We start from the raw sequence: 22,877 nt of genomic DNA on the forward strand, positions 1-22,877 counted from the left end.
CATTTAGCAGTGGAGTATAGTGCCCCTTCAGTTTTTTACCTCTGCAATCGAACCATATATAGGTGTTTCTGATCTGCTCTACTTTATTGTTCTTTCTTTTTCAGCATAATTTTGATTTTTTTCAGTGGCTTTGGTGCCCTGAGACCCCTTATTAGGGGTTCTCTGCCTGGGAAGGGAAGCAGATCCTGCGGAGCTGGAGCTTCAAAGGGCAAGTCTTTGGGTGGACCTGTGGGGCCAGCCTGCTGTGTGCCACCTTGGCATTCGGGGTTCATTCCCTTGGGTGAATGCTTGCCTTCTGATATTCTCAGAGGCATAAGTTCAGGCTGTGGGCGTCTTGAGTAAGAACCATTGGAGTATCAGGGTGCCAGTTGCATATTTCCCACCCCTGTCACATGTCAAGGTTAGGAGGGTGTGGAGGTCTCAGTTGGGGTCTGTCCGACTGGCAGCCTGAAGATTCCGAAGATTGGACTGTTAGGAGAAGTTTATGAATCGGGAAAATCCCTTCCCTACTCTTCAGCTGCAGAGAGTGAGAAAAAGAGCTGACAGCCAGGCACTGCACAACACTGACTATAGTCCCATTATTTCCTATGGGAAAATCAGGGGGAGGGGGGGTCTAAAGTTTGTTTTGGGTGGTTTCTGAGGGTAGGGTTCAAGTCTTCCACTTCTAAAACCCCTATTTCTGCATTTTTTAATTTTTTTCCTTTAGTCTCCTTGGGCCTTTTTGGTGCAATTTTCTGGTGGTGGCCATCTTGGATTTTAAAGTCTTTTTTTTTTTTAGAAATCTTTTTTCTGCCTCAAAACCCCTCTATTTTGTAAAATAATCCTCCTCAGCATCTGATCTGCTGAATTCTTGTGTTGTTGCATCGGATTGCCAGCAAAGTACTGGGTGCTGCGGCATGTGCGAGGAGAAGGCGTGAGCTTTGGGTTTCATCTCTTTTTCAGGTCCTTTAAGGCTGGGGAATCAATGTGGGTCCAGGGAATGGGCAGAAAATCCTGTCCAGTACCTGAAGCTGGCACTAGTACAAAGTGCAAGCATGTCAAGTCCGAAGACCCCCCTTGGAAACCTTGTCAGAAGTCCTTCAGGGGCTGGTTTCGGACTGTGTATATGGGTTTTCCCCTGAATTTGTCCAACTCCTGTAGAAAGCCTATTTTATGGATACAGATTGTGCTTTTCTGCCAGTGGGCCCATTGCAGAGTTCCAAGACAGTATCTCAAGACACTGCTTCCACCCTGGATGATTCTAATTTCCAAATTTGACTCCATCAAACAAGATGACTTGGGGAGCACTGATTTGGGTTATGATCCTTCCATACACTGGCTATTTAGGTTGGTGACAATCCTCCATTTTGTTACAGATGCCATAAAAGAGCTGAAGTTGGAAGTTCAGCCTTCCACTTCTCAGTGCAGTCATGAGACGCTCCAATGCTCAGACTGCTTTTTTTTTCCCATCATATCCAGACCTCACTGCTCTAGTCACAGAGCAGTGGGAGACTGATGACTCTTTAAAGGGGTGGCTAAAGCTATGGCTAAGCTTTATCCTGAAATTCAGCATCTGTTTGAATAGCCAAAGGTGGATTCTGCAGTGGCTCAGGTCACTAAATGCACAGTCCTTCCTAGTGAAGGAAGAGTGATGGTAAATGATTCACAGGACTGCAAGGTAAACATGGAATTAAGAAACAATTTGAGGTAGTGTCTCTGGGCTTCAAGACAGCGGCGGCAGCCTCGTTTGCTGCATATGCCTGTCACACGAGACTGCGTTGGGTGCCATCGGCAGAGGAGTATGCCTGCCCCCAGCTGATGCTGGAAGGGATGGATTTTATAGCGGATGCTTTGTATGATCTTATTAGGATCCTAAGCAAAGTCTCAGCATATACAGTTGCTGTTCGCAGGATGCTTTGGGTCCATCAGTGGACCGATGATTTGTCCTTTTAAAGCTACCTTAAACAGGCTACCCTTCAAAGGACAGATGCTTTTCGGCAAATGACTTGATGACCTCATGGCCAGTATGGCAGACCACGGCCCTAAGTCCCTCCCATATGGCAGACCTTGCCATCTCCCTGGGGGGAGCTGAAGTAATGTTTATCTTTCATACAGAGCTCACCAAGGTAACACGAGCTCCTCCACTCAGAGACCTTTCCAGGGGTACAGACCACGCTATAGCAACCTCAGATGCCAGCAGGGCTCTGAATCATGCACCAGTTCTTCCTCCAAGAAGTCCCAGTGATGCTAGGATTTCAGCCATGCCTTCTCACATTGGAGGGGGGGGGGCAGTTATCGATGTTTCAAAGGGAATGGGAACTGATCTCCTTGTACCAATGGGTGCTGGACATTATACAGGAGGGACACAAGATAAAATCCTTTCATCTTCCCTTGGATTTGTTTTTGGATTCTCTGGTTGGAAAGCCAGAAAGAGACTAGGGTCCAAGCAACGCTTCAGCAGCTCTTAGACATCCAAGCTGTAGAGCCAGACCCTGACAACAAATCAGGTTCAGGGAGATACTCCTTATACTTCATCATGCCCAAGAAAAAGACACAGAGGTCTGGAGACCCATTCTGGATCTCATGGCAGTCAATGCATTTCTAAAGATTCCATGTTTTCACTTGGAAATGGCCCGATCGGTCATTGTCAGTGGCTGTAGAAGAATTCTTGGTGTGTCTAGATTGGACAGAAGCCTATATTCATCTTCTCATCTTCCTGGGACACAGGAAATATCTTCGATTCCATATTCTCCAGCAGCATTTCCAGTTTGCAGTCCCTCCTTTTGGATTGTCGACAACTCCCCACACTTCCATCAAAGTTATGGTGGTTGTGGCTGCTCACCTCCATAGAATGGGAGTCCAAATACACCCCTATTTGGACGACTGGCTGATCAGGGCCTTATCCAAGCCAGAGTGTGAGCAAGCAGTGCGGACAGTGAAGTCCGTCTTCCCATTTTCCAACCCACGGGTCGGATAAGAAGGATAAGATATTACAGAAATTGGATAGGAGAAGAATATTACTTCATTACTTGGAAAGAACAAATGATTTTCATTTTAGGACCATCTTTTTGTACTGACTAGTCAGTCCAGGTTGGTAAGCCAGCGTCCAAGGCCTCTATTGCCAGATGGATTTGCATAGCCGCCAGTTTTTCTTAAAGCGCACTTGACCAGGAGTCCCGAGGGGGTTATCCAGCTGAGATTTTTAGGACAGTTACTTGATCTTCTCCAACTTTTACAAAATTTTACAGTGGATCTGGCAGTGCAATTGGACACCGCCTTTGGGGACTCGGTATTGCGGGCAGGCTCTTCTAGTATGTCATCTATTGTACAGAATCCAGATTGGATGTAACAGAATGGAAGATTAGGCTCTTACTTGTGGTAATCTTCTTTCTATTAATCCACGATAGAGGGAGGGCCGTACAGAATCCATTTGCTCTGACTTCTGTATCGCAAACTTATTTTTTTGTGTCGGGTATTTCTCCTTTCAGGCCTAAGAAACTTCCTGCCAGTAGAAAGGCCTTGTGGGAGATCATCCTGTATTTTTTAGTCTTTGACTCTCTTCATGCCCATGCTCGATGCACACAGCTGGTTGGTTATTGTTGCTGGGTGCTATGTTCATGCATGTTTTCCTGTTTCTTACTAAATTGTTATCTTTATATGTTGCAGAGCAGAACAGAATTGTGTTATGTTGATGATGTCCCCCATATCATTTTCTTCTGTGTATGCTTTATTCCAGTTCTGATTGATTGTTTTGGTACTTAACTGAAAGGGGGCACTATACTCCATGGCTATGTGGGAGGTGCAGAAAGCTTTGAGTGTAACTTCTGCAAGATCCAGTTCATGGGTTCAGATTGAACACCTATCATACAGAATCTGTTGTGGAATAACAGAAGATTACCAAAGGTAAGAACCTAACCTAATCTTCCATTAAGGTCCAATGGTAGATCTCTGTGTGGGGGTACAAGTTGGGACTAGAGAGTTGCACGGGGACATAAATCCCACCTGTCCCCACCCGTCTCCACCAAAATTCCACCTGTCCCCACCCGTCCCTACGAGGAATCTCTCCGTCTCCACCCATCCCTATGAGGAATCCCTCCGTCCCCACCCGTTCCTATAAACTTCAGAAATAGTTATTTCATTTAATAATGCTACTGAATTAAAGGCTCTGGTAAAAACCTGTTTACAAAGTATGTATTCTTCCCAATTAATATTTCCAAATTAATAAAGTGTCTTTGCTTATTTGTAAATGGGTCTCTACCAGAGCCTCTAATGTAAATATAAAATATAAATACTCAGCTGATGAGAATCCCCAAGCTGTCAGCTGAGGACCTTCTTTGCAGTTGGCCGGGGGTCCCTTATGCCAAGCTTGGCAGGCAGCAGTAGCATCCCTGAGTCACAGATGCTGGCACCTCAGTGGCTCATGGATGCTGTTAGCGACTGCTGTGCTTGGTGGAGGGGAGTTCTGGCAGTCTCTAGAGGAGGTCCTCTGCTGGCGGTGCTTGGGGATCCCCACCAGTCACAGCAAGGATCAGCAAGTACTTCAACACTGTAGAAATAAAACCAGAAATACATTTCCTTTTCTTTTGAACACAATACAAAGACATCTGCTATATACATTTCCCAAAGCTAACATATTTTAGTCATTAAATTCCGTTTTTTACCTTTGTTGTCTGGAGACTTATTTTTCCATGAAGTTGGTCCGTTTCTTTTTTCCACTTTCCCATCTTCTGTAAATTCTTCTGTTGCTGTCCATTGGTTCCTCCTACCATGGTCCAGCATTTATCCCTTTCTCATCTTTCGTGCCTGCCCACCAGCCCCGTGCTCAACATTTCTCCTCCTGTGCTATCACCCCTCTCCAACACCATGCCACATCTCTCCCTCCATTCCCTTCACCACTATGTCCAACATTCCTCCCTCTTGCATCCATTTCAATCTGTCCCACTGTTCCCTTTTCACCACAACATTCTCCCTCTCATCTGTACCTCACTCCCTCCCTATGACCAAAAATTCTCCTTTCTTCCATTCCCCATGTACACAACCATTTCTTTCCTTCTCACTGACACACTCGGGCCCAATTCTCTCTTTCTATTTCTTCCCCCACCTCAGCATCTCTTTCCCAAGTTCATGCCTTCTGTGTCCAAAAATGCATTCCCTCCCCCACCTCAGCATCTCTTTCCCTCCCTTCCTCCATCCTCTCTCCCAAGTTAATGCCTTGTGTCCAAAAATGCACTTGTTCCGCGTTTGCCTCCCATGTTCGACCTCCTTCTGTGTCCTGTGTTTGCCTCCCATGTTCGTGTCCAGCCCTCAGCTGACAGCAAATTACCTTATCAGCGCTTTTCTCATCCAAATGGAGCTCTGAGAGGTAGCTTGAGCCACGAGGCTCGTCTTCTATTTCCTGCCCGCCCTGCAGCAGCACACATAGCCAACCGGAAGTCTTCCCTCGTGGTCAGAGCTGATGTCGTATGGAAGGCGTTGTGTCAGTCACGTGCAGCATGCAGGGCTCGTTGCCCTACATGCTGCACGTAACTGACGTAAAGCCCTCCCTCCGATGTCAGTGCTGACATCGGGGAAGACTTCTGGTCGGCTATGTGTGCTGCTGCAGGGCAGGTAGGAAAAGAAGACGGGCCTCGTGGCTCGAGTTGCATCGAACCCCGCAGGATCCCTGAGACCACCAGGGGGGCGTTCCCACGGGATCCCCGCGACCCGAAGGGGGAACCCACAGGATTCCCGTCATCCCCGTTCCTGTGCAGCTTTCTAGTTGGGACTGAGGTGTATCGTGCAGAGCTGAATGTGTCGATCATGGTTTTGCATAGAGAGGATGCAGCAGTGTAGAATTGAATACATTCACAGAGCTGTGTTGGAACAACAGAAATTGCTGCATTGCAGCATTATGGTAGACTATAGATGTTGGAAGCTCCACTGAATAGCTGGGATGATGTAGGCCAGATTTAAAGTGTATTCATAGAGCTTTCTTTTCCTCCGTCCCTTTTATTATAGCATTCTGGTGCTCATTACATTATGAAAAAAATCTGAAGAACGCTGAAGAATTCTTACTATATTTGCTACTCTTGTCACCTCATTTTGTATCTTTGTGATTTCAGAGCAATCAGCGGGTAGACCTGTATAAGTGGAAGGATGGCAATGGGGAGGTTGGTACCTCGCTGCAGGGACACACACGAGTTATCAGGTATGTGAAGGCAATTTTATATTCTTGTTATGTCTCTTCCGGATTCCATACGCTAGGTGTTCATTCCCAACCCGTAGTCTGGATATTGCAGAAATCTACAACTTTTATGAGCACATGCTCCACCCCTTTAGCCTGCGAGTTAGTAAACAATCCCTGGTACAATTTCTGCAAACAGTCTGTGCAGAAGTTTTTTGAAGATGCTCTACTTCTATTTCTTAATTTTTCACTTAAAATTTGTTTTGCGGTGTCTTCAGTGCCTTGAGATCCCTCCCTGGTGGTCCTCTGTTGGAGAAAAGGACGCAGTCCTGCAGCTTCACAGAGAAGCTTTGGCAAATCTGTGGAGCTAGCCTGCTGTGTGCCACGTTCTTGAAGTACCTGGAGTCCTTCCCATGAGAGTCTGCTGGCTGGCGACCCTGTCAAGAGGTTTCTAGTGCAGGCTGTGTGTGTCTATATGGAAACCCACCTGGGTTTCTAGGCGCAGGCTGCCTTTCCCGCCCCTGACCGCATGGAAGAGGATCCATGGAGGTGGAGGTTGTTGGTATTTGGCTGGCCGGCAGTCCGAAGATCTTCCATTCTGTACATTTGGTGCTGTTTCTTAGGCAGGAGGCAGAAAGTCCTTTTTCTCCACTCGGCTGCTTTTAAAAACACTGATAGGCAAAGGCACTGCAGAACTGAGTACCTCCATTATTTCCTATGGGAACTTCGGGGGTGGCTTGGGGAACAATTTAAAGTTGTTTTTCACAGTTTCTGTGGGTAGGGTTCAGGTCCCCCACCTCTCCAGACCCCAAATCATTAATTTTTATTTTTGCCGTTTGCGCAAATTCGTGATGGTGGCAATCTTGGATTTTAAAATCTATATTTTTTTTTCTTTTTTTTTTGTACTTAAATTTTTATTGTTTTTTGATTAAAACATGACGATAAAAAAGTTAGAAATCATTCATGTTACAAGCAATCTGAGGTAGCACAATCGTAGAAAACTTCTAACAGCAAATAAGATCTGCAACAGTGAACAAAACAAGGATCATGCTAATACAATATTCTGGAACCCCCCCCCCACCAACCCCCGTCTCCTTCCCTACACAACTCAAATTATCCAAAAAAGGGAAAAACATATAGTAGTTCCTAAAGAGCATCCAGTTTATCCGACAGATTTCCAAGTAGACATTTGAGACACATAACCACAGAAATTGAGTATATAAGAAATGCTGCTGCTGGGTCAGACAAGTTGTCCATCCTGCCCAGCAGTCCGCTCACGTGGCGGCCCTCAGGTCAAAGACCAGTGCTCTAAATGAGTCCAGCCTCACCTGCGTACGTTCCAGTTTAGCAGGAACTTGTCCAACTTTGTCTTGAAACCCTGGAGGGTGTTTTCCCCTATAACAGACTCTGGAAGAGCGTTCCAGCTTTCCCCCACTATCTGGGTGAAGAAGAATTTCCTTACGTTTGTACGGAATCTATCCCCTTTCAACTTTAAAGAGTGCCCTCTGGTTCTCCCTACCTTGGAGAGGGTGAACAATCTGTCTTTCTCTACCAAGTCTATTTCCTTCAGTATTTTGAACGTTTCGATCAAGTCCCCTCTCAGTCTCCTTTCAAGGAGAAGAGGCCCAATTTCTCCAATCTCTCACTGTACAGCAACTCCTCCTGCCCCTTAACCATTTTAGTCACTCTTCTGTGGACCCTTTTGAGTAGTACCTTGTCCTTCTTCATGTACGGCGACCAGTGCTGGACACAGTATTCCAGGTGAGGGCGTACCATGGCCCGGTACAGCGGCATGATGACCCTCTCCAATCTGTTTGTGATCCCCTTCTTAATCATTCCTAGCATTATCCCAGGACAAGCAGGCAGCATATTCTTTACGCATGGGTGACGTCACCGACGGAGCCCTCGGTACGGACCTTTTTAACTAGAAAGTTCTAGTTGGCCGCACCGCGCGTGCGCGAGTGCCTTCCCGCCCGACGGAGGAGTGCGTGGTCCCCAGTTTCTTCGTTTCCGCGGAGCGAAGAAGACGCGTGTTTTTTCAACGGCCGTTGAACTAACTTTTTTGCCTTCCCGCTCGTGAATTTTTTCCATTTTATTTTCATTCTACCTTCGGGTTACCTTTTCTTTCGATTTGTAAAAAAAAAAAAAAAATCTTTAATTTCTTTCCTTTTTTCGTCTTTGCCCCGGCGGGGCCTGTTGCCATTATACAGGCCTCGGGGTTTGATTTTGCGGAGGCCGTATTCCCATTCATGCCCCCGCAGTCCGGTTTTAAGAAGTGCCAGCGGTGTGCACGCCCGATCTCCCTCACTGACCCACACAATTGGTGCTTGCAGTGTTTGGGTCCGGAGCATCGGGCGGACTCCTGCACCCGCTGTGCCACTCTTAAAAAGCGAACTCTCAAGAATCGCCAAATTCAACAGAACATCTTATTCGGCACCGGGTCGGCGATGGACTCCTCGGCATCGACGGCGGTACCATCAAAATCGACACCGACTACTTCGACACCGCCCGACCCGACATCGGCGCCGCTGGCGCCAGGTAAGCCGGCTAAGAAGCCTTCCTCTTCCCTCGAGCGCCCGCCAGCCACAGTGGCGGTACCGACTTTACCAGCTTCACGCCGGCCCCGAAAACGCTCCGCCCCGATTTCGGTGAGTGCCTCATCATCGGCCTCGTCATCGCCGGGGCGTGGAGTGGCACCTAAGGAACCGAAACAAAAGAAAGCGGTTCCGGTGCCACCCCTGGATGACCGCATCGCGGCCATCCTCCACACACAACTCCAGGAACAGCTGCAGCATCAACTCCAGCACCTGTTGCCTACTATCTTAGCACCGCTCCTTTCGGTTCCAGACCGGCCCGAGCCCCGTGCCGAACAACCGGTATCCACCCCATCGGTACCCATCAATACATCCATGCCGATTCTCTCGGCTGAGCAACTCCACGCCCATCCTGTGGTTCGCTCCCATACCACTACGGATCCGCCTCGGGACCGGGCGGGGCACCGTTCTTCCCGGGACCGGGATCGACACCGGTCTTCCTCTCCCGGTACCGTTTCGGTGCGCTCTGGTAAATCTTTATCTAAGACCCACCATACCGAGCCTTCCACCCCGGTGTCTCGGCATGTGCACCCGGAGGTCCGGGACCCGGACTTATGGGAAGAATCCCCCCCCGGTACCGAGGAGGATCTCTCCTCATCCGATGAGGACCCCTCAGCACCCGATACCACCTCCAAACCTGAGCAATCCTCCTTCTCAAAGTTCCTCAGGGAGATGTCAGCAGCTTTATCTCTCCCTCTGGAGTCAGACTCCAAAAAATCCCAAGCCTTTCTGGAGGCTCTGGATTTTGAGCAACCACCTAAGGAGTTCCTCAAATTACCCGTACACGACATCCTACGGGAGACTTTTTACAAAAATTGGGAGAACCCTCTTACAGTACCCGGGGCTCCCCGCAAGTTGGATAACCTCTACCGAGTTATCCCGATTCCGGGGTTCGATAAGTCCCAATTGCCCCATGAGTCTCTTCTAGTTGAATCCACCTTGAAGAAAACTCAGGGCTCCAGCGTCTATGCCTCCACCCCTCCTAGCAGAGAGGGCAAAACCATGGACAAGTTTGGCAAGAGGCTCTATCAGAATGCCATGCTGGCCAACAGGGCGAACAATTACTCCTTCCATTTTTCATTTTACATGAAACACTTGGTCCAACAGCTGTCCGCCCTCCAAAAGTATCTTCCGGAGAGAAAGATTCCACTTTTCCAACAACAAATTTCTGGTCTCCTTCAGCTGAGAAAATTTATGGTCCGCTCTATCTACGATTCCTTCGAGCTGACCTCCCGTGCCTCTGCCATGGCTGTCGACATGCGCCGCCTGGCCTGGCTGAGAGTATCGGATATGGACATTAACCACCAAGATCGTCTGGCCAACGCCCCCTGTCTCGGGGATGAACTTTTTGGAGAGTCCCTGGATTCCACCACCCAGAAACTCTCGGCCCATGAAACCAGATGGGACACCCTGATTAAACCAAAGAAAAAGGCTCCACCTGCTCGACCTTACAGGCCTCAATCCTCCTATCAGCGCAGGTTCTCAGCCAGACCACTCAATCCGCCTTCACAACAACCTCGGCGGCCCCGTCAGCAACAACACCATGCCCAGGCTCGTTCTCAGTCCAACCAACCCAACAAGCCTCTTCAACCTGCAAAGCCTTCTCAGCCCTTTTGACTCTTCTCTCCAGGGCATAGCCAGTCTTCCACCTTCATTGCCTCTTCCACAACCAATCGGAGGCTGTCTCCATATATTCTTCAGCCGTTGGGAGGTCATCACATCGGACCAGTGGGTCCTCAACATCATCCGCCACGGCTACTCTCTCAACTTCCAGACTCTTCCACCAGACAACCCTCCCGTAGAGTCTGCTTCTCACTCCTCCCAAACCCCCCTCCTTCTTCTCAATGCCATCGAAGAAGTGCCTCCGGAACAAAGGGGTCAGGGATTCTACTCCCGCTACTTCCTGGTTCCCAAGAAGACGGGAGACCTCCGTCCCATTCTCGATCTCAGGGACCTCAACAAGTATCTAGTCAAGGAGAAATTCAGAATGCTCTCCCTTGCCACGCTTTACCCTCTTCTTTCTCAACACGACTGGCTATGTTCCCTGGACCTCAAGGAGGCCTACACTCGCATCCCAATCAATCCGAATTCACGTCGCTACCTGCGGTTCTAGGTACAACACCGCCACTATCAGTACAAAGTACTACCCTTTGGCCTCGCTTCATCGCCCAGGGTGTTCACCAAGTGCCTTATTGTGGTGGCGGCCTTCCTCAGGTCTCACAACCTCCAGGTGTTCCCCTACTTGGACGATTGGTTGGTGAAAGCACCTACGTCTCCACTTGTGCTACAAGCCACTCATCGTGCCTAACGAACTTATTGCACTTCTTCGAAGGGATCAACAAACGGATGGACAAAGGAGACCCCATAGACATCATATATCTAGATTTCCAAAAAGCCTTTGACAAGGTGCCCCATGAACGTCTACTCCGGAAACTGAAGAACCATGGGGTGGAAGGAGACGTACATAGATGGATCAGAAACTGGTTGGAGGGTAGAAAACAAAGGGTAGGAGTGAAGGGTCACTACTCCGACTGGAGGAGGGTCACGAGTGGTGTCCCGCAGGGCTCGGTGCTCGGGCCGCTGCTGTTTAATATCTTCATAAATGATCTAGAAACAGGAACGAAGTGCGAGATAATAAAATTTGCGGACGACACCAAACTATTTAATGGAGCTCGGACTACAGAGGACTGCGAAAAGTTGCAAAGGGACTTGAACAAATTAGAAGAATGGGCGGCGAAATGGCAGATGAAGTTCAACATTGAAAAATGTAAAGTATTACATGTGGGGAGCAGAAACTCGAGGTACAACTATACAATGGGAGGGATGTTATTGAATAAGAGTACCCAGGAAAGGGACTTGGGGGTAATGGTGGATATGACAATGAAGCCGTCGGCACAGTGTGCAGCGGCCGCTAAGAGAGCGAATAGAATGCTTGGTATAATCAAAAAGGGTATTACAGCCAGAACGAAAGAAGTTATCCTGCCGTTGTATCGGGCGATGGTGCGCCCGCATTTGGAGTACTGCGTCCAATATTGGTCGCCGTATCTTAAGAAGGATATGGCGTTAGTCGAGAGGGTTCAAAGGAGAGCAACACGTCTGATAATAGGTATGGAAAACCTGTCATATTCTGAGAGATTGGAGAAGCTGGGTCTCTTTTCCCTGGAGAAGAGGAGACTTAGAGGGGATATGATAGAGACTTACAAGATCATGAAGGGCATAGAGAGAGTAGGGAGGGACAGATTCTTCGAACTTTCGAAAAATAAGAGAACAAGAGGGCATTCGGAAAAGTTGAAAGGGGACAGATTCAAAACAAATGCTAGGAAGTTCTTCTTTACCCAACGTGTGGTGGACACCTGGAATGCGCTTCCAGAGGACGTTATAAGGCAGAGTACGGTACTGGGGTTCAAGAAAGGATTGGACAAATTCCTACTGGAAATGGGGATAGAGGGGTATAGATAGAAGATTACTGCACAGGTCCTGGACCTGTTGGGCCGCCGCGTGAGCGGACTGCTGGGCACGATGGACCTCGGGTCTGACCCAGCAGAGGCATTTCTTATGTTCTTATGTTATCAACTACCCCAAGTCGCATCTGCTTCCCACACAGCGACTTCAATTCATTGGAGCAGTTCTCGACACCACACTAATGAGGGCGTTTCTCCCCTCCGACCGTCAATGGACACTGCTCCACCTCTGTCGTCGGGTGCTCCTTCATCACTCCATCCTGGCTCGTCAGATGATGGTCCTCCTGGGCCACATGGCCTCGACGGTCCATGTGCTTCCTCTGGCGCGGCTCCACCTCAGGACACCTCAATGGACTCTTGCCGACCAATGGTCACAGACCACGGATCTTCTTTCTCAACCCATCTCTGTGACATCGTCTCTTCAGCAATCTCTGCAATGGTGGTTGAACTCCTCAAATCTTTCCAGGGGTCTTCTTTTTCATCTGCCCCCTCACTCCATGACCATCACCACGGATGCCTCCCCCTATGCATGGGGAGCTCACCTGGGAGATCTACGCACCCAGGGACTCTGGACCCCGCAGGAGCGTCTACATCACATCAATTTCCTGGAACTCAGAGCCATGTTCTATACTCTCAAGGCCTTCCAGCACCTTCTCTGTCCTCAGGTTCTTCTCCTGTGCACAGACAATCAAGTCGCCATGTACTACATAAACAAGCAAGGCGGCACCGGTTCTCGCCTCCTTTGTCAGGAGGCTCTTCGCATTTGGACCTGGGCCACAGCCCGCAATCTCTTCCTCAAGGCTGTCTATATCCAGGGCGAACAGAACTCCCTGGCCGACAACCTCAGCCGCATCCTTCAACCTCACGAGTGGACTCTAGACCCTACCACACTCCACTCCATTTTTGCTCGCTGGGGCACTCCGCAAGTGGACCTCTTTGCAGCTCCTCACAACCATCAGCTGCCCCAGTTCTGTTCCAGACTCTTCTCTCATCATCGTCTGACCCCAGATGCATTCCTGCTCGACTGGACGGATCGGTTCCTCTACGCTTTTCCTCCCCTACCTCAGATGTTGCGGACGTTATCCAAACTCCGCAGGGAAAGGGCCACCATGATTCTCATCGCTCCTCGGTGGCCTCGCCAACACTGGTTTTCCCTCCTGCTTCAGCTCAGCTCCAGGGAGCCCATTCCTCTTCCTGTGTTTCCTACTCTACTTACACAACAACGTCAGTCTCTACTGCATCCTAATCTGTCTTCGCTCCACCTGACAGCTTGGTTTCTCTCGGGCTGACCTCCCCAGGAAAAATGTCTCAGCCTGTCCGTCTCATTTTAGACGCCTCCAGGAAACCGACCACCCTCCAATGTTACCATCAGAAGTGGACCAGGTTCTCCTCTTGGTGTCTGCAGCGTCATCACGATCCCACCTCTTTGCAGGTGGAAACGATACTGGACTATTTGCTCTCTCTATCCGATGCTGGCCTCAAGTCTACCTCAATCAGAGTCCACCTCAGTGCCATCACCGCGTTTCATGAGCCTATCCTCGGGAAACCTCTCACGGCTCATCCACTGGTCTCCCGATTCATGAGAGGCCTCTTCAATGTCAAACCACCTCTGAAGCCTCCTCCTGTTGTCTGGGACCTGAATGTGGTTTTATCAGCCCTCATGAAACCACCTTTTGAGCCTCTTGCCACAACTTCGCTCAAACTTCTCACCTGGAAGGTGCTTTTCCTCATTGTCATCACCTCTGCCAGGAGGGTTAGTGAGTTGCATGCACTGGTAGCCGATCCACCGTTCACTGTTTTTCACCATGACAAAGTGGTTCTGCGTACCCACCCTAAGTTCCTTCCCAAAGTGGTCTCAGCTTTTCACCTCAATCAGTCCATTGTGTTGCCTGTCTTTTTCCCGAAACCTCATTCACATCCTGGGGAACAGGCGTTACACACTCTAGATTGCAAGCGTGCCCTGGCCTACTATCTTGATCGTACAAAGGCCCACCGCTTGTCCCCTCAGCTCTTCCTGACCTTCGATCCTAACCGTCTAGGTCGCCCTGTCTCTAAACGGATGCTGTCCAACTGGCTCGCTGCCTGCATCGCGTTCTGTTATGCTCGGGCCGGTCTGTCACTAGAAGGTGCTGTCACGGCCCACAGGGTTAGAGCTATGGCTGCTTCTGTTGCTTTCCTCCGTTCCACACCCATTGAGGAAATCTGCAAGGCGGCCACTTGGTCCTCAGTTCACACATTCACTACTCACTACTGCCTGGATGCATTCTCCAGACGGGATGGGCACTTCGGCCAGTCTGTACTACAGAATTTATTTTCCTAATGGCCAACCATCCCCCCTCCCTCTTTGTTAGCTTGGAGGTCACCCATGCGTAAAGAATATGCTGCCTGCTTGTCCTGGGATAAAGCACAGTTACTTACCGTAACAGGTGTTATCCAGGGACAGCAGGCAGATATTCTTACGTCCCACCCTCCTCCCCGGGTTGGCTTCTTAGCTGGCTTATCCTAACTGGGGACCACGCACTCCTCCGTCGGGCGGGAAGGCACTCGCGCACGCGCGGTGCTGCCAACTAGAACTTTCTAGTTAAAAAGGTCCGTACCGAGGGCTCCGTCGGTGACGTCACCCATGCGTAAAGAATATCTGCCTGCTATCCCTGGATAACACCTGTTACGGTAAGTAACTGTGCTTTCTGTTCGCCCTTTTTGCTGAGTAGACATTTGAGACGCTTAGCCACAGAAATTTCCATTTTCCCCTGGACACCAATCTAACTGTCCACTCATCCTGTTAGGGGACTGTACAGTTTTTCCAATATTTTGCAATTAAACATTTGGCAGCCGCCAAACCTATGCGAAGAAGTTTAGTTTGCCATTTATTTGTACAAATATTAAACAAACTTAGCAAGCAACTTTGAGGTGTAGCACTGACCGGTTTACCTATTATAGTTGATAAAGCTTGTACCACCCCCCTCCAAAAAGGTTTCAAGACCTGACAATCCCACCATATATGTAAGAAGGTGCCCACTGATATACAGCATCTCCAACAGGTATTCAACACTTGGGGATACATGCTATGTTATCTTTCTGGCATATAATAGCATCTTGTCATCACCTTATAGGCATTTTCTTGTATTAAAGCACATGGGGGAGTCCTGTTCTGACCTGGAGAATATTGCTAAGGGGCTTATTGCTGGTCCCGGTCTCCTGCAGCAGCGGTTTGTGTTTTCTCTACACCAATGCCGACAGGCATCTACAGAGACGGACTCCCTGACGTCATCGGGTCCGTCTCCTACAGTTTAAAAAGAAGCCGCCGCCGCGGTAGTATTGGGAGTCCTGTTCTGACCTGGAGGATATTGCTGAGGGGCTTATTGCTGGTCCCGGTCTCCTGCAGCAGCGGTTTGTGTTTTCCCTACACCAACGCCGACAGGCATCTACAGAAACGGACCCCCTGACATCATCGGGTCCGTCTCCTACAGTTTAAAAAGAAGCCGCCGCCGCGGTAGTATTGGGAGTCCTGTTCTGACCTGGAGGATATTGCTGAGGGGCTTATTGCTGGTCCCGGTCTCCTGCCACTACTCTATCCACCCCTGCACTGTATTCTTTTTTTTTTTTTTTTTTTTAACTTCTTTATTCTTTTTTATTTCTTACATCAAGTGAAATATATGTATTACATACAATTTAAAAAAAAACACTTGAAATTTCAAACAATTACTCTTATATTGTAAAGTAAAGAAACCCCTTTTATCAAAATTTTAATTCAGAAAACCCTTACAATAGTTTACCCTCCCCAACCCCCCTATATGTTCTATCCATGTGCTATGATATCTGATCATTAGAGAAATTAGCCAATGGTCCCCAAATTTTATTAAACTTATGAATATACCCCTGTTGTAACGCCATCACTTTTTCCATTTTGTAGATATGACAAATTGAGTTCCACCAAAAAGTGTAATTTAATTTAGTGTAATCTTTCCAGTTTTGAGTAATTTGCTGTATGGTGACCCCTGTCAATATCAATAAAAGTTTATTATTGTTTGCAGAAATTGGACTTTGAGTTCTCATTGCTGTTCCAAATAATATTGTATCGTATGAGAGTCCAACATGATTTTCTAATAAATTATTAATTTGGGGCCAAATTATTTTCCAGAAAGCATTTATACAGGGACAAAAGAATATTAAATGATCTAACGTCCCCACTTCTATCTTACAATGCCAGCATCTATTAGATCTAGTACTATCTACTTTTTGTAATCGCGTAGGGGGTCCATAAAACTCTGTGTAACAAAAACATCCATGTTTGACTCATAGATGCTGACCTTATAGAACGTATCCTCCAGGACCAAAATTTTTGCCATTGAGATGCAGAAATTGTCCAATCTCAATACTCCAAATGTCCCTAAGTCCTGTTCTCTTTTTTTTGTTTAAAAGCCATATAAAAACTTATACCATTTTGCGGCTTGGTATCCCAAAAAATCCGCCTGAAAGCAAAGGACCTGCAAACTATACTGAGTGTTAAGATTCTTCCATTCAGGGAACCCTTCCTGAATAGCCTGCTTCAATTGCATCCATTTAAAATATTGTGTCTTGTTCAATCCAAATTTCTGTTGCAATTGTGAAAAACTAAGCAGTGATCCATTTACAATAACATCATTCAAAGACCGTATACCTGCAATTATCCATTGCTTCCATACTATTTTGAATCCACCAATTTTGATCCTGGAATTTACCCAAATGGATTGATTTAATGATTTAGCCAATGGATCTGGTGATATATTGCTAATAAATCTTAGTGTTTTCCATGTATCTAGTAAAATTCTGTTATCTTTATATTTCCTAGGCATTGTTATACTAATTACATGTTCTAAATGTAATGGGAACAGGAGCCGCCATTCTAAGTATAACCAGTCAGGTACATTCTCCATGAGATCTGGGAGGATCCAATACATACCCTGTCTTAAAATATAGGCTTGATGGTACCTATAAAAATTTGGAAAATTTACCCCTCCCTCCTTAATTGTTTTTTGTAGTGATGCTAAAGCAATTCTGGGTCTTTTCCCAAACCAAACAAATTTTGTAAGAACACTGTTTAACTTTTTATAAAATGACCCCTGAAAAAATATTGGAATCATACTCATTTGATAACAAACCACAGGCAATATCATCATTTTAATTGTTTGAACTCTTCCCCACCAAGAAAGGATTCCATTGCTCACACATTTCTGTTATTTTTTTTTAATAAAAGTTTTTCATTTTCTTTGACTGTGTCTTCAATTGTATTTTTGATAATAATTCCTAAATATTTTAAACCTTCCTCTTTCCAAATAAATGAATATGAATCAAATAATCCTTTGGTACAGTGAACATTAATTGGAAGAATTTCCGATTTACTCCAATTAATTTTATTTCCAAATTTCTCTAGAAGATTAAGTAAACTTGGAACAGTATTCCCCGGTTCTCTTAAATATGATAATATATCATCTGCATATGCAGAAAGTTTAAATTCCCAGTAAGAGAATGGGATTGCACTGTATTCTAATACGCAGGTAGGAACCCAATTCTCATTGGAAGATCTTGTCTCTGCAAATAAATGGTCCCTAGTAATGAACTGAGCTCGCTTCCTTGCAATATGAACTATGGGCTCAAGGTAGCCTCGCTTGAGTATCTGAAATTTCAGACCATGTGCTTGATTCTACATATCTTCCTGTACCACAAAAACTGAGAAAAAAGCAGACTCTTAAGTGTGTACAGATGACAACTGCTAAAATCCAGGAATGTATTTCTGTCAAATACTTTTAGGAAAGACATTAGTCTGGAAAGAGTGTTCACATTTCATGATCTTAACACGTCATCATGAATTGGATTTAACCAACTTAAAAGTCTTGAATGGACATATTAGAACCAGTCCAGAGATGGAACATGTCATCTATATATCTTGCCCTTCAACTTTTACAGTTGATTAAATGCTCGCCATTCGAGAATCCAATTCATGATGACTGCGGATCCCTCGAACATCTCTTTTTTGGGTGTTAAGATCATGAAATGTGAACACTCTTTCCAGACTACTGTCTCAAGGGGCTCAACAGAGAGCTTTACATGCCAATGCAGGTAGGTTAGGGTGAGGCGCATGGAGTAGATAGATCAAGTACAATGGATGAAAAAATGCCCATTCAAAGGGCAGTGGGGTAAAGATAGTATCCCAAAGTACCCAATCCCTGAAGGGTCAAAGCAAACATGCCCAATTGTAAAGACAAAGATCAGGGAGGCCCATACCCCCTCTTGTTCTAGGGCTTAACAACCGTTCAAATTGTAGTTTGTTTTTTTACCAACCCAACAATATTTTTTATAATTTTAATTATAATATGCTGTGAAAAATATTTGCTTTATATTTGCTTTGTTTAGTGTGCCAGAGTTAAAAAAAAAGTTTGAGACACTGGTATAATTCAAAAATTTAATTAAAAACACCGCTGACTGAATCTTCTCCATGTGTCAACCCATTAATGACAGCTTCATGATGATGATTCAGTGACTTTGGATAATTAGTGCAGTAGTGGTGTTAGTCTTGTAGCTGGATGTGCTGTATATTAAGCTGCTTTACATTTAATAACCTGGGGGCTTTAAACATAGGATACAGAAGCTGAAAGCTTCACTAGTGGGCCAGCAACTCGGTTTGGTATGGACAGCACCTAGAGAGAGGTTGTGTTATGGCTTTGAGATTCGCTTCAGTGGGTGGGGGGAGAGGAAAAATCAGAACTTCAGGTTGTGCCATCTTCCCTACTCCTAAATTCTGTAGCGTCTGTATGAAATCTATATATCTGGGGACCTTATAAATTTATTTTGCGCAAAATCGTTCACTTTTTATTTTCTGAATATACTTGACATAATTTGCATGCATGATCTCCATTGCATACAGATCTTACCTCATACATATTCCGTATAAATATCTTGAAAACCTGACTGGTTGAATATGTCCTGAGGAGGATTGTGTTAAAGAAGTACACAAAATAAGCCAGGATTGTAAGGGAATTTGGATCTGGTTTATGTGCTGCTTATAATAAGTCTGATTTTTTTTCTTCTTTTCACTTTTCTAGTGATTTGGACTGGGCTGTGTTTGAGCCAGACTTGCTAGTGACTAGCTCTGTGGACACCTACATTTACATTTGGGATATCAAGTAAGAACACTTAATAACCTTTTCTCTCTAACATTGCTCTTGCTGTGTAGGGCTTGAGAAACACAAGCCCGTGTTCTTTGACTTTCCTTTTTTGCCATAACTCATTTAATAGTGCTCAGTGATAGTTTAACCTTTTGCGTCCTGGCATTTTATTTTATTATTTATATACCACTTATATCCTAAGTGGTTTATCATATTTCCCTTTCTGTCCCGATGGGCTCAAACTCTTATCTAGTGTACCTGGGGCAATGAGGGGATTAAGTGACTTAATCATATAACTCAAATTGAATTTTGCTCTTAGCGTACACTCTAGCTTCTGATATTTACCAGTGGAACTTTATTCCCATCATGGCCAGCTGAGATCAGGTTATAAACTTGGCAGTCTAGGTGAGCATGGGGGTTGGGAGCTGGATGCAACTTCTGAGCAATTTTTTTCACTATTGCTTTTTAATCAACTGATATATTTGATCATGAGCACATAGTATGGTGGCTTTCATGTGAGGAGTCTGAGGCTGGTATAGAACTCATGTCTCCCAATTGGCTTTGACCTTAAAAAATTTGAAAGGAAGATTGATTCTTGAAGAAAGAACTAATATTTGTTGGCATAACTAGGCTGTACCATTTTGTTTTTTCTGCAATCTCATACATGTGTGTGTGAATGTGTGTATGTTAGTTTGCTGGGATAGTTTGCTATAGGAAAAGCAAATCAGGGTATGAAGCAGGTGGGGAAAGAAAGGTGGGGTACCAGACTGGCAGCTTGTTTGTGTCTTCTCCATGGCACCCCTGTGAGTTTGCTGGCATGATCTTTAATGTTTAAACAATTTTTATTGATGACGAGAGCAGCAAAAACAAGAATAACACAGTGCCAACAGGGTACAAGCAAATCCAAGCATGAAAAGGAGCATACGTTCCAAGTCATCAAAATTTTTCAAATTGACATAAGAAAAACCCTTCCCTAAACATAATGTTGAAAATACAACAGTTATAGTCCCAACCCTTACCGCCCCCCCATCTTAGAGGTAACTCCGAGGTTATAAGTGGAAAGAAAACAGACCACTGTAATGACAGGGGTGGTCAAAACCGATTCAAAGTCTGGCTGCTCATTTGAGGTGATAAAAAATTGTTAGGGGTCCCAAATTGTCAAAAAGTGTTTCCTCCATCTATAAGAGCCCTTAATATCTCTGGTCTTCCATCCCATTAATCCATGGTTACCGAGTTTCCATTCCTAATAGGAAGGCGAACCATCTTAGGTCCACTCTTTCAAAATGGATTATGGATTTTTGTCCCAGGATACGTAACTAAACTAAACTAAAACTAAACTTAAAGCTTAACTTTGTATACCAAGTCATCATTCTGAGAAGGCTCGACTCGGTTTACAGCAATTAAATAAACAGAGAATGATTTACAAATGATAAATAGAAGATAATAGCTAAATTTCAAAAGAATTAATTTTCAAAATGTTTGGCAAATAGAGTAGTTTTTAAAGATTTACAGAAAATTGAAACAAACTGGAGTTCCTTAAAAAAAGGGGAGATCATTCCAGAATTGAGAGAATTTAAAGACCAAAGGTTGACTGAAGATCTTGACTCCTTTAATCTATTTTTTAGAAGGAAGGGAGAGTTTAAATTGTTGGATACATCTTGCAAAGGAGAATCGGTAAACATTCCAAAATAAAGGAATAAGAGGATTAAAGATACCATGTAAAATTTTAAAAGTAATACAAGCGCATTTAAATTGAATTCTAAAATAAGCCGGGAGCCAATGAAGACTCTGAAGCAAATAACTTCCTGACCCAAAGTCTAGACCCCTGCCTTCAAATCCCACTAGCTCCTTCCCACCCCCCAACCCAACATGCTCCCTCCCCATGTACCATCTTACCTTCCTCTCCAGTGTGTAGTACTTTTCCTTTCCCTCCCTTTCTGCCAGGTCCAGCAGCACGTCTTCTCCCTTCCTTTTACCTCCCCCGCATGTCCAGCAGCATGTCTTCTCCCTTCCGTTCCCTGCTTCCCTGTCTAGCAGTTCTCCTTCTCCCTTCCCTCCCTCTGTGTACTTCTAAACCAGGGCCCCCTCCCCATCAGGCTGTCCCAGGTCATCCGGCTTCCCCCGCAGCCTGCAAAGAGGATCACCGGTGCTCTAGCGATCCTTGCAGGCTGCCGTCATCCTCAGAAGCACATTCCCTCTGATGCGGTCCCGCCCCTCCTCTGAAGTTCACTCTGGACCGCTCCCACCCCCACTACACCGCTTGTTTTTCAGCATGACTTGCCCATTTCAGGTCCTGCCACAGCATCACTATTGAGTTAAAAATAGGACTTTGACCAGGCCAGCCCTCCTCAGCCATTCAAATATAGTCTTGTTTTTGTGTTTTGGATCATTGTGTTGTTCATAACCTAATTGCATTTCACCTTCAGTTTATGGACAGATAAGTGGACATTCTTCTTAAGAATGTTCTGGTACAGTGCAGAATTTATGGTTCCTTCCATAATGGCAAGTTTTCCAGATCCTGTGGTAGCAAAGCATTCCCACACCATCATACTGCCATCAGCAAGTTTGATTCTTGGTATGATTAACGTGACCACTAACTTTTTTCCTCAAAATGGGTTATCATACCGCTGTTCCGGGCCATGGTGTGCCCTCACCTGGAGTACTGCATCCAGCACTGGTCGCCAAACATGAAGAAGGACACGGTACTACTTGAAAGGGTCCAGAGATGAGCGACTAAAATGGTTAAGGGGCTGGAGGAGTTGATGTACAGTGAGAGATTGGAGAAACTGGGCCTCTTCTCCCTTGAAAAGAGGAGACTGAGAGGGGACATGATCAAAACATTCAAAATACTGAAGGGAATAGACTTAGCAGATAAAAGACAGATTGTTCACCCTCTCCAAGGTAGGGAAAACAAAAGGGCACTCTCTAAAGTTGAAAGGGAATAGATTCTGTACAAATGTAAGGAAGTTCTTCCCTCATAGAGTGGTAGAAAACTGGAATGCTCTTCCGGAGTCTGTTATAGGGGAAAATACCCTCCAGGGATTCAAGACAAAGTTGGACAAGTTCCTGCTAAACTGGAACGTACACAGGTGAGGCTGGACTCATTTAGAGCACTGGTCTTTGACCTGGGCGCCGTTGCATGAGCAGACTGCTGGGTACGATGGACCACTGATCTGACCCAACAGCGGCAATTCTTATGTTCTTATGACTCCCCCCCCTCGGGCCTCCCCAGTACATTTTTTTAATCCCAGCGGCTGCTCCCTGTCCTGATGTCTTCTGGTAGGATGGCGCACAAGGCAGGCGCGAGCTTTTCGCTCACCTGCTTGGTCCTGCGCCGCTCACTGCGGGACTCGCAAGAACTGATGGCAGCCATTCAGTGTGCGGCGCGGGACTAGACAGGCATGCAAAAAGCTCGCGCCTGCCTTGTGCGCCGCTCTGCCACTGCCAGAAGACATCAGGGCAGGAGGCAGCCGCTGGGATTAAAAAAAGGTACCGGGGGGGCTGTATTCGTTTCGATACTTCAGTGGGCCCCTGA

General features: G+C 46.1%; 1 protein-coding gene across 5 annotated transcripts in view; it reads left to right on the forward strand.

Annotated features, from left to right (window-relative positions):
* Positions 1–22,877, forward strand: part of WDR59 (WD repeat domain 59) — a 256,257-nt gene that overhangs the window by 12,276 nt on the left and 221,104 nt on the right. For all 5 annotated transcript variants that reach the window (XM_033943868.1, XM_033943869.1, XM_033943871.1 and 2 more), the window contains exons 4-5: positions 6,081–6,166; positions 19,280–19,360. In XM_033943868.1, the coding sequence (XP_033799759.1) occupies positions 6,081–6,166; positions 19,280–19,360 (167 nt within the window). The remainder of the gene's footprint in view (positions 1–6,080; positions 6,167–19,279; positions 19,361–22,877) is intronic.

The sequence above is a fragment of the Geotrypetes seraphini genome, chromosome 4 (assembly GCF_902459505.1).
Source record: "Geotrypetes seraphini chromosome 4, aGeoSer1.1, whole genome shotgun sequence".
NCBI classification, from domain to species: domain Eukaryota; kingdom Metazoa; phylum Chordata; class Amphibia; order Gymnophiona; family Dermophiidae; genus Geotrypetes; species Geotrypetes seraphini.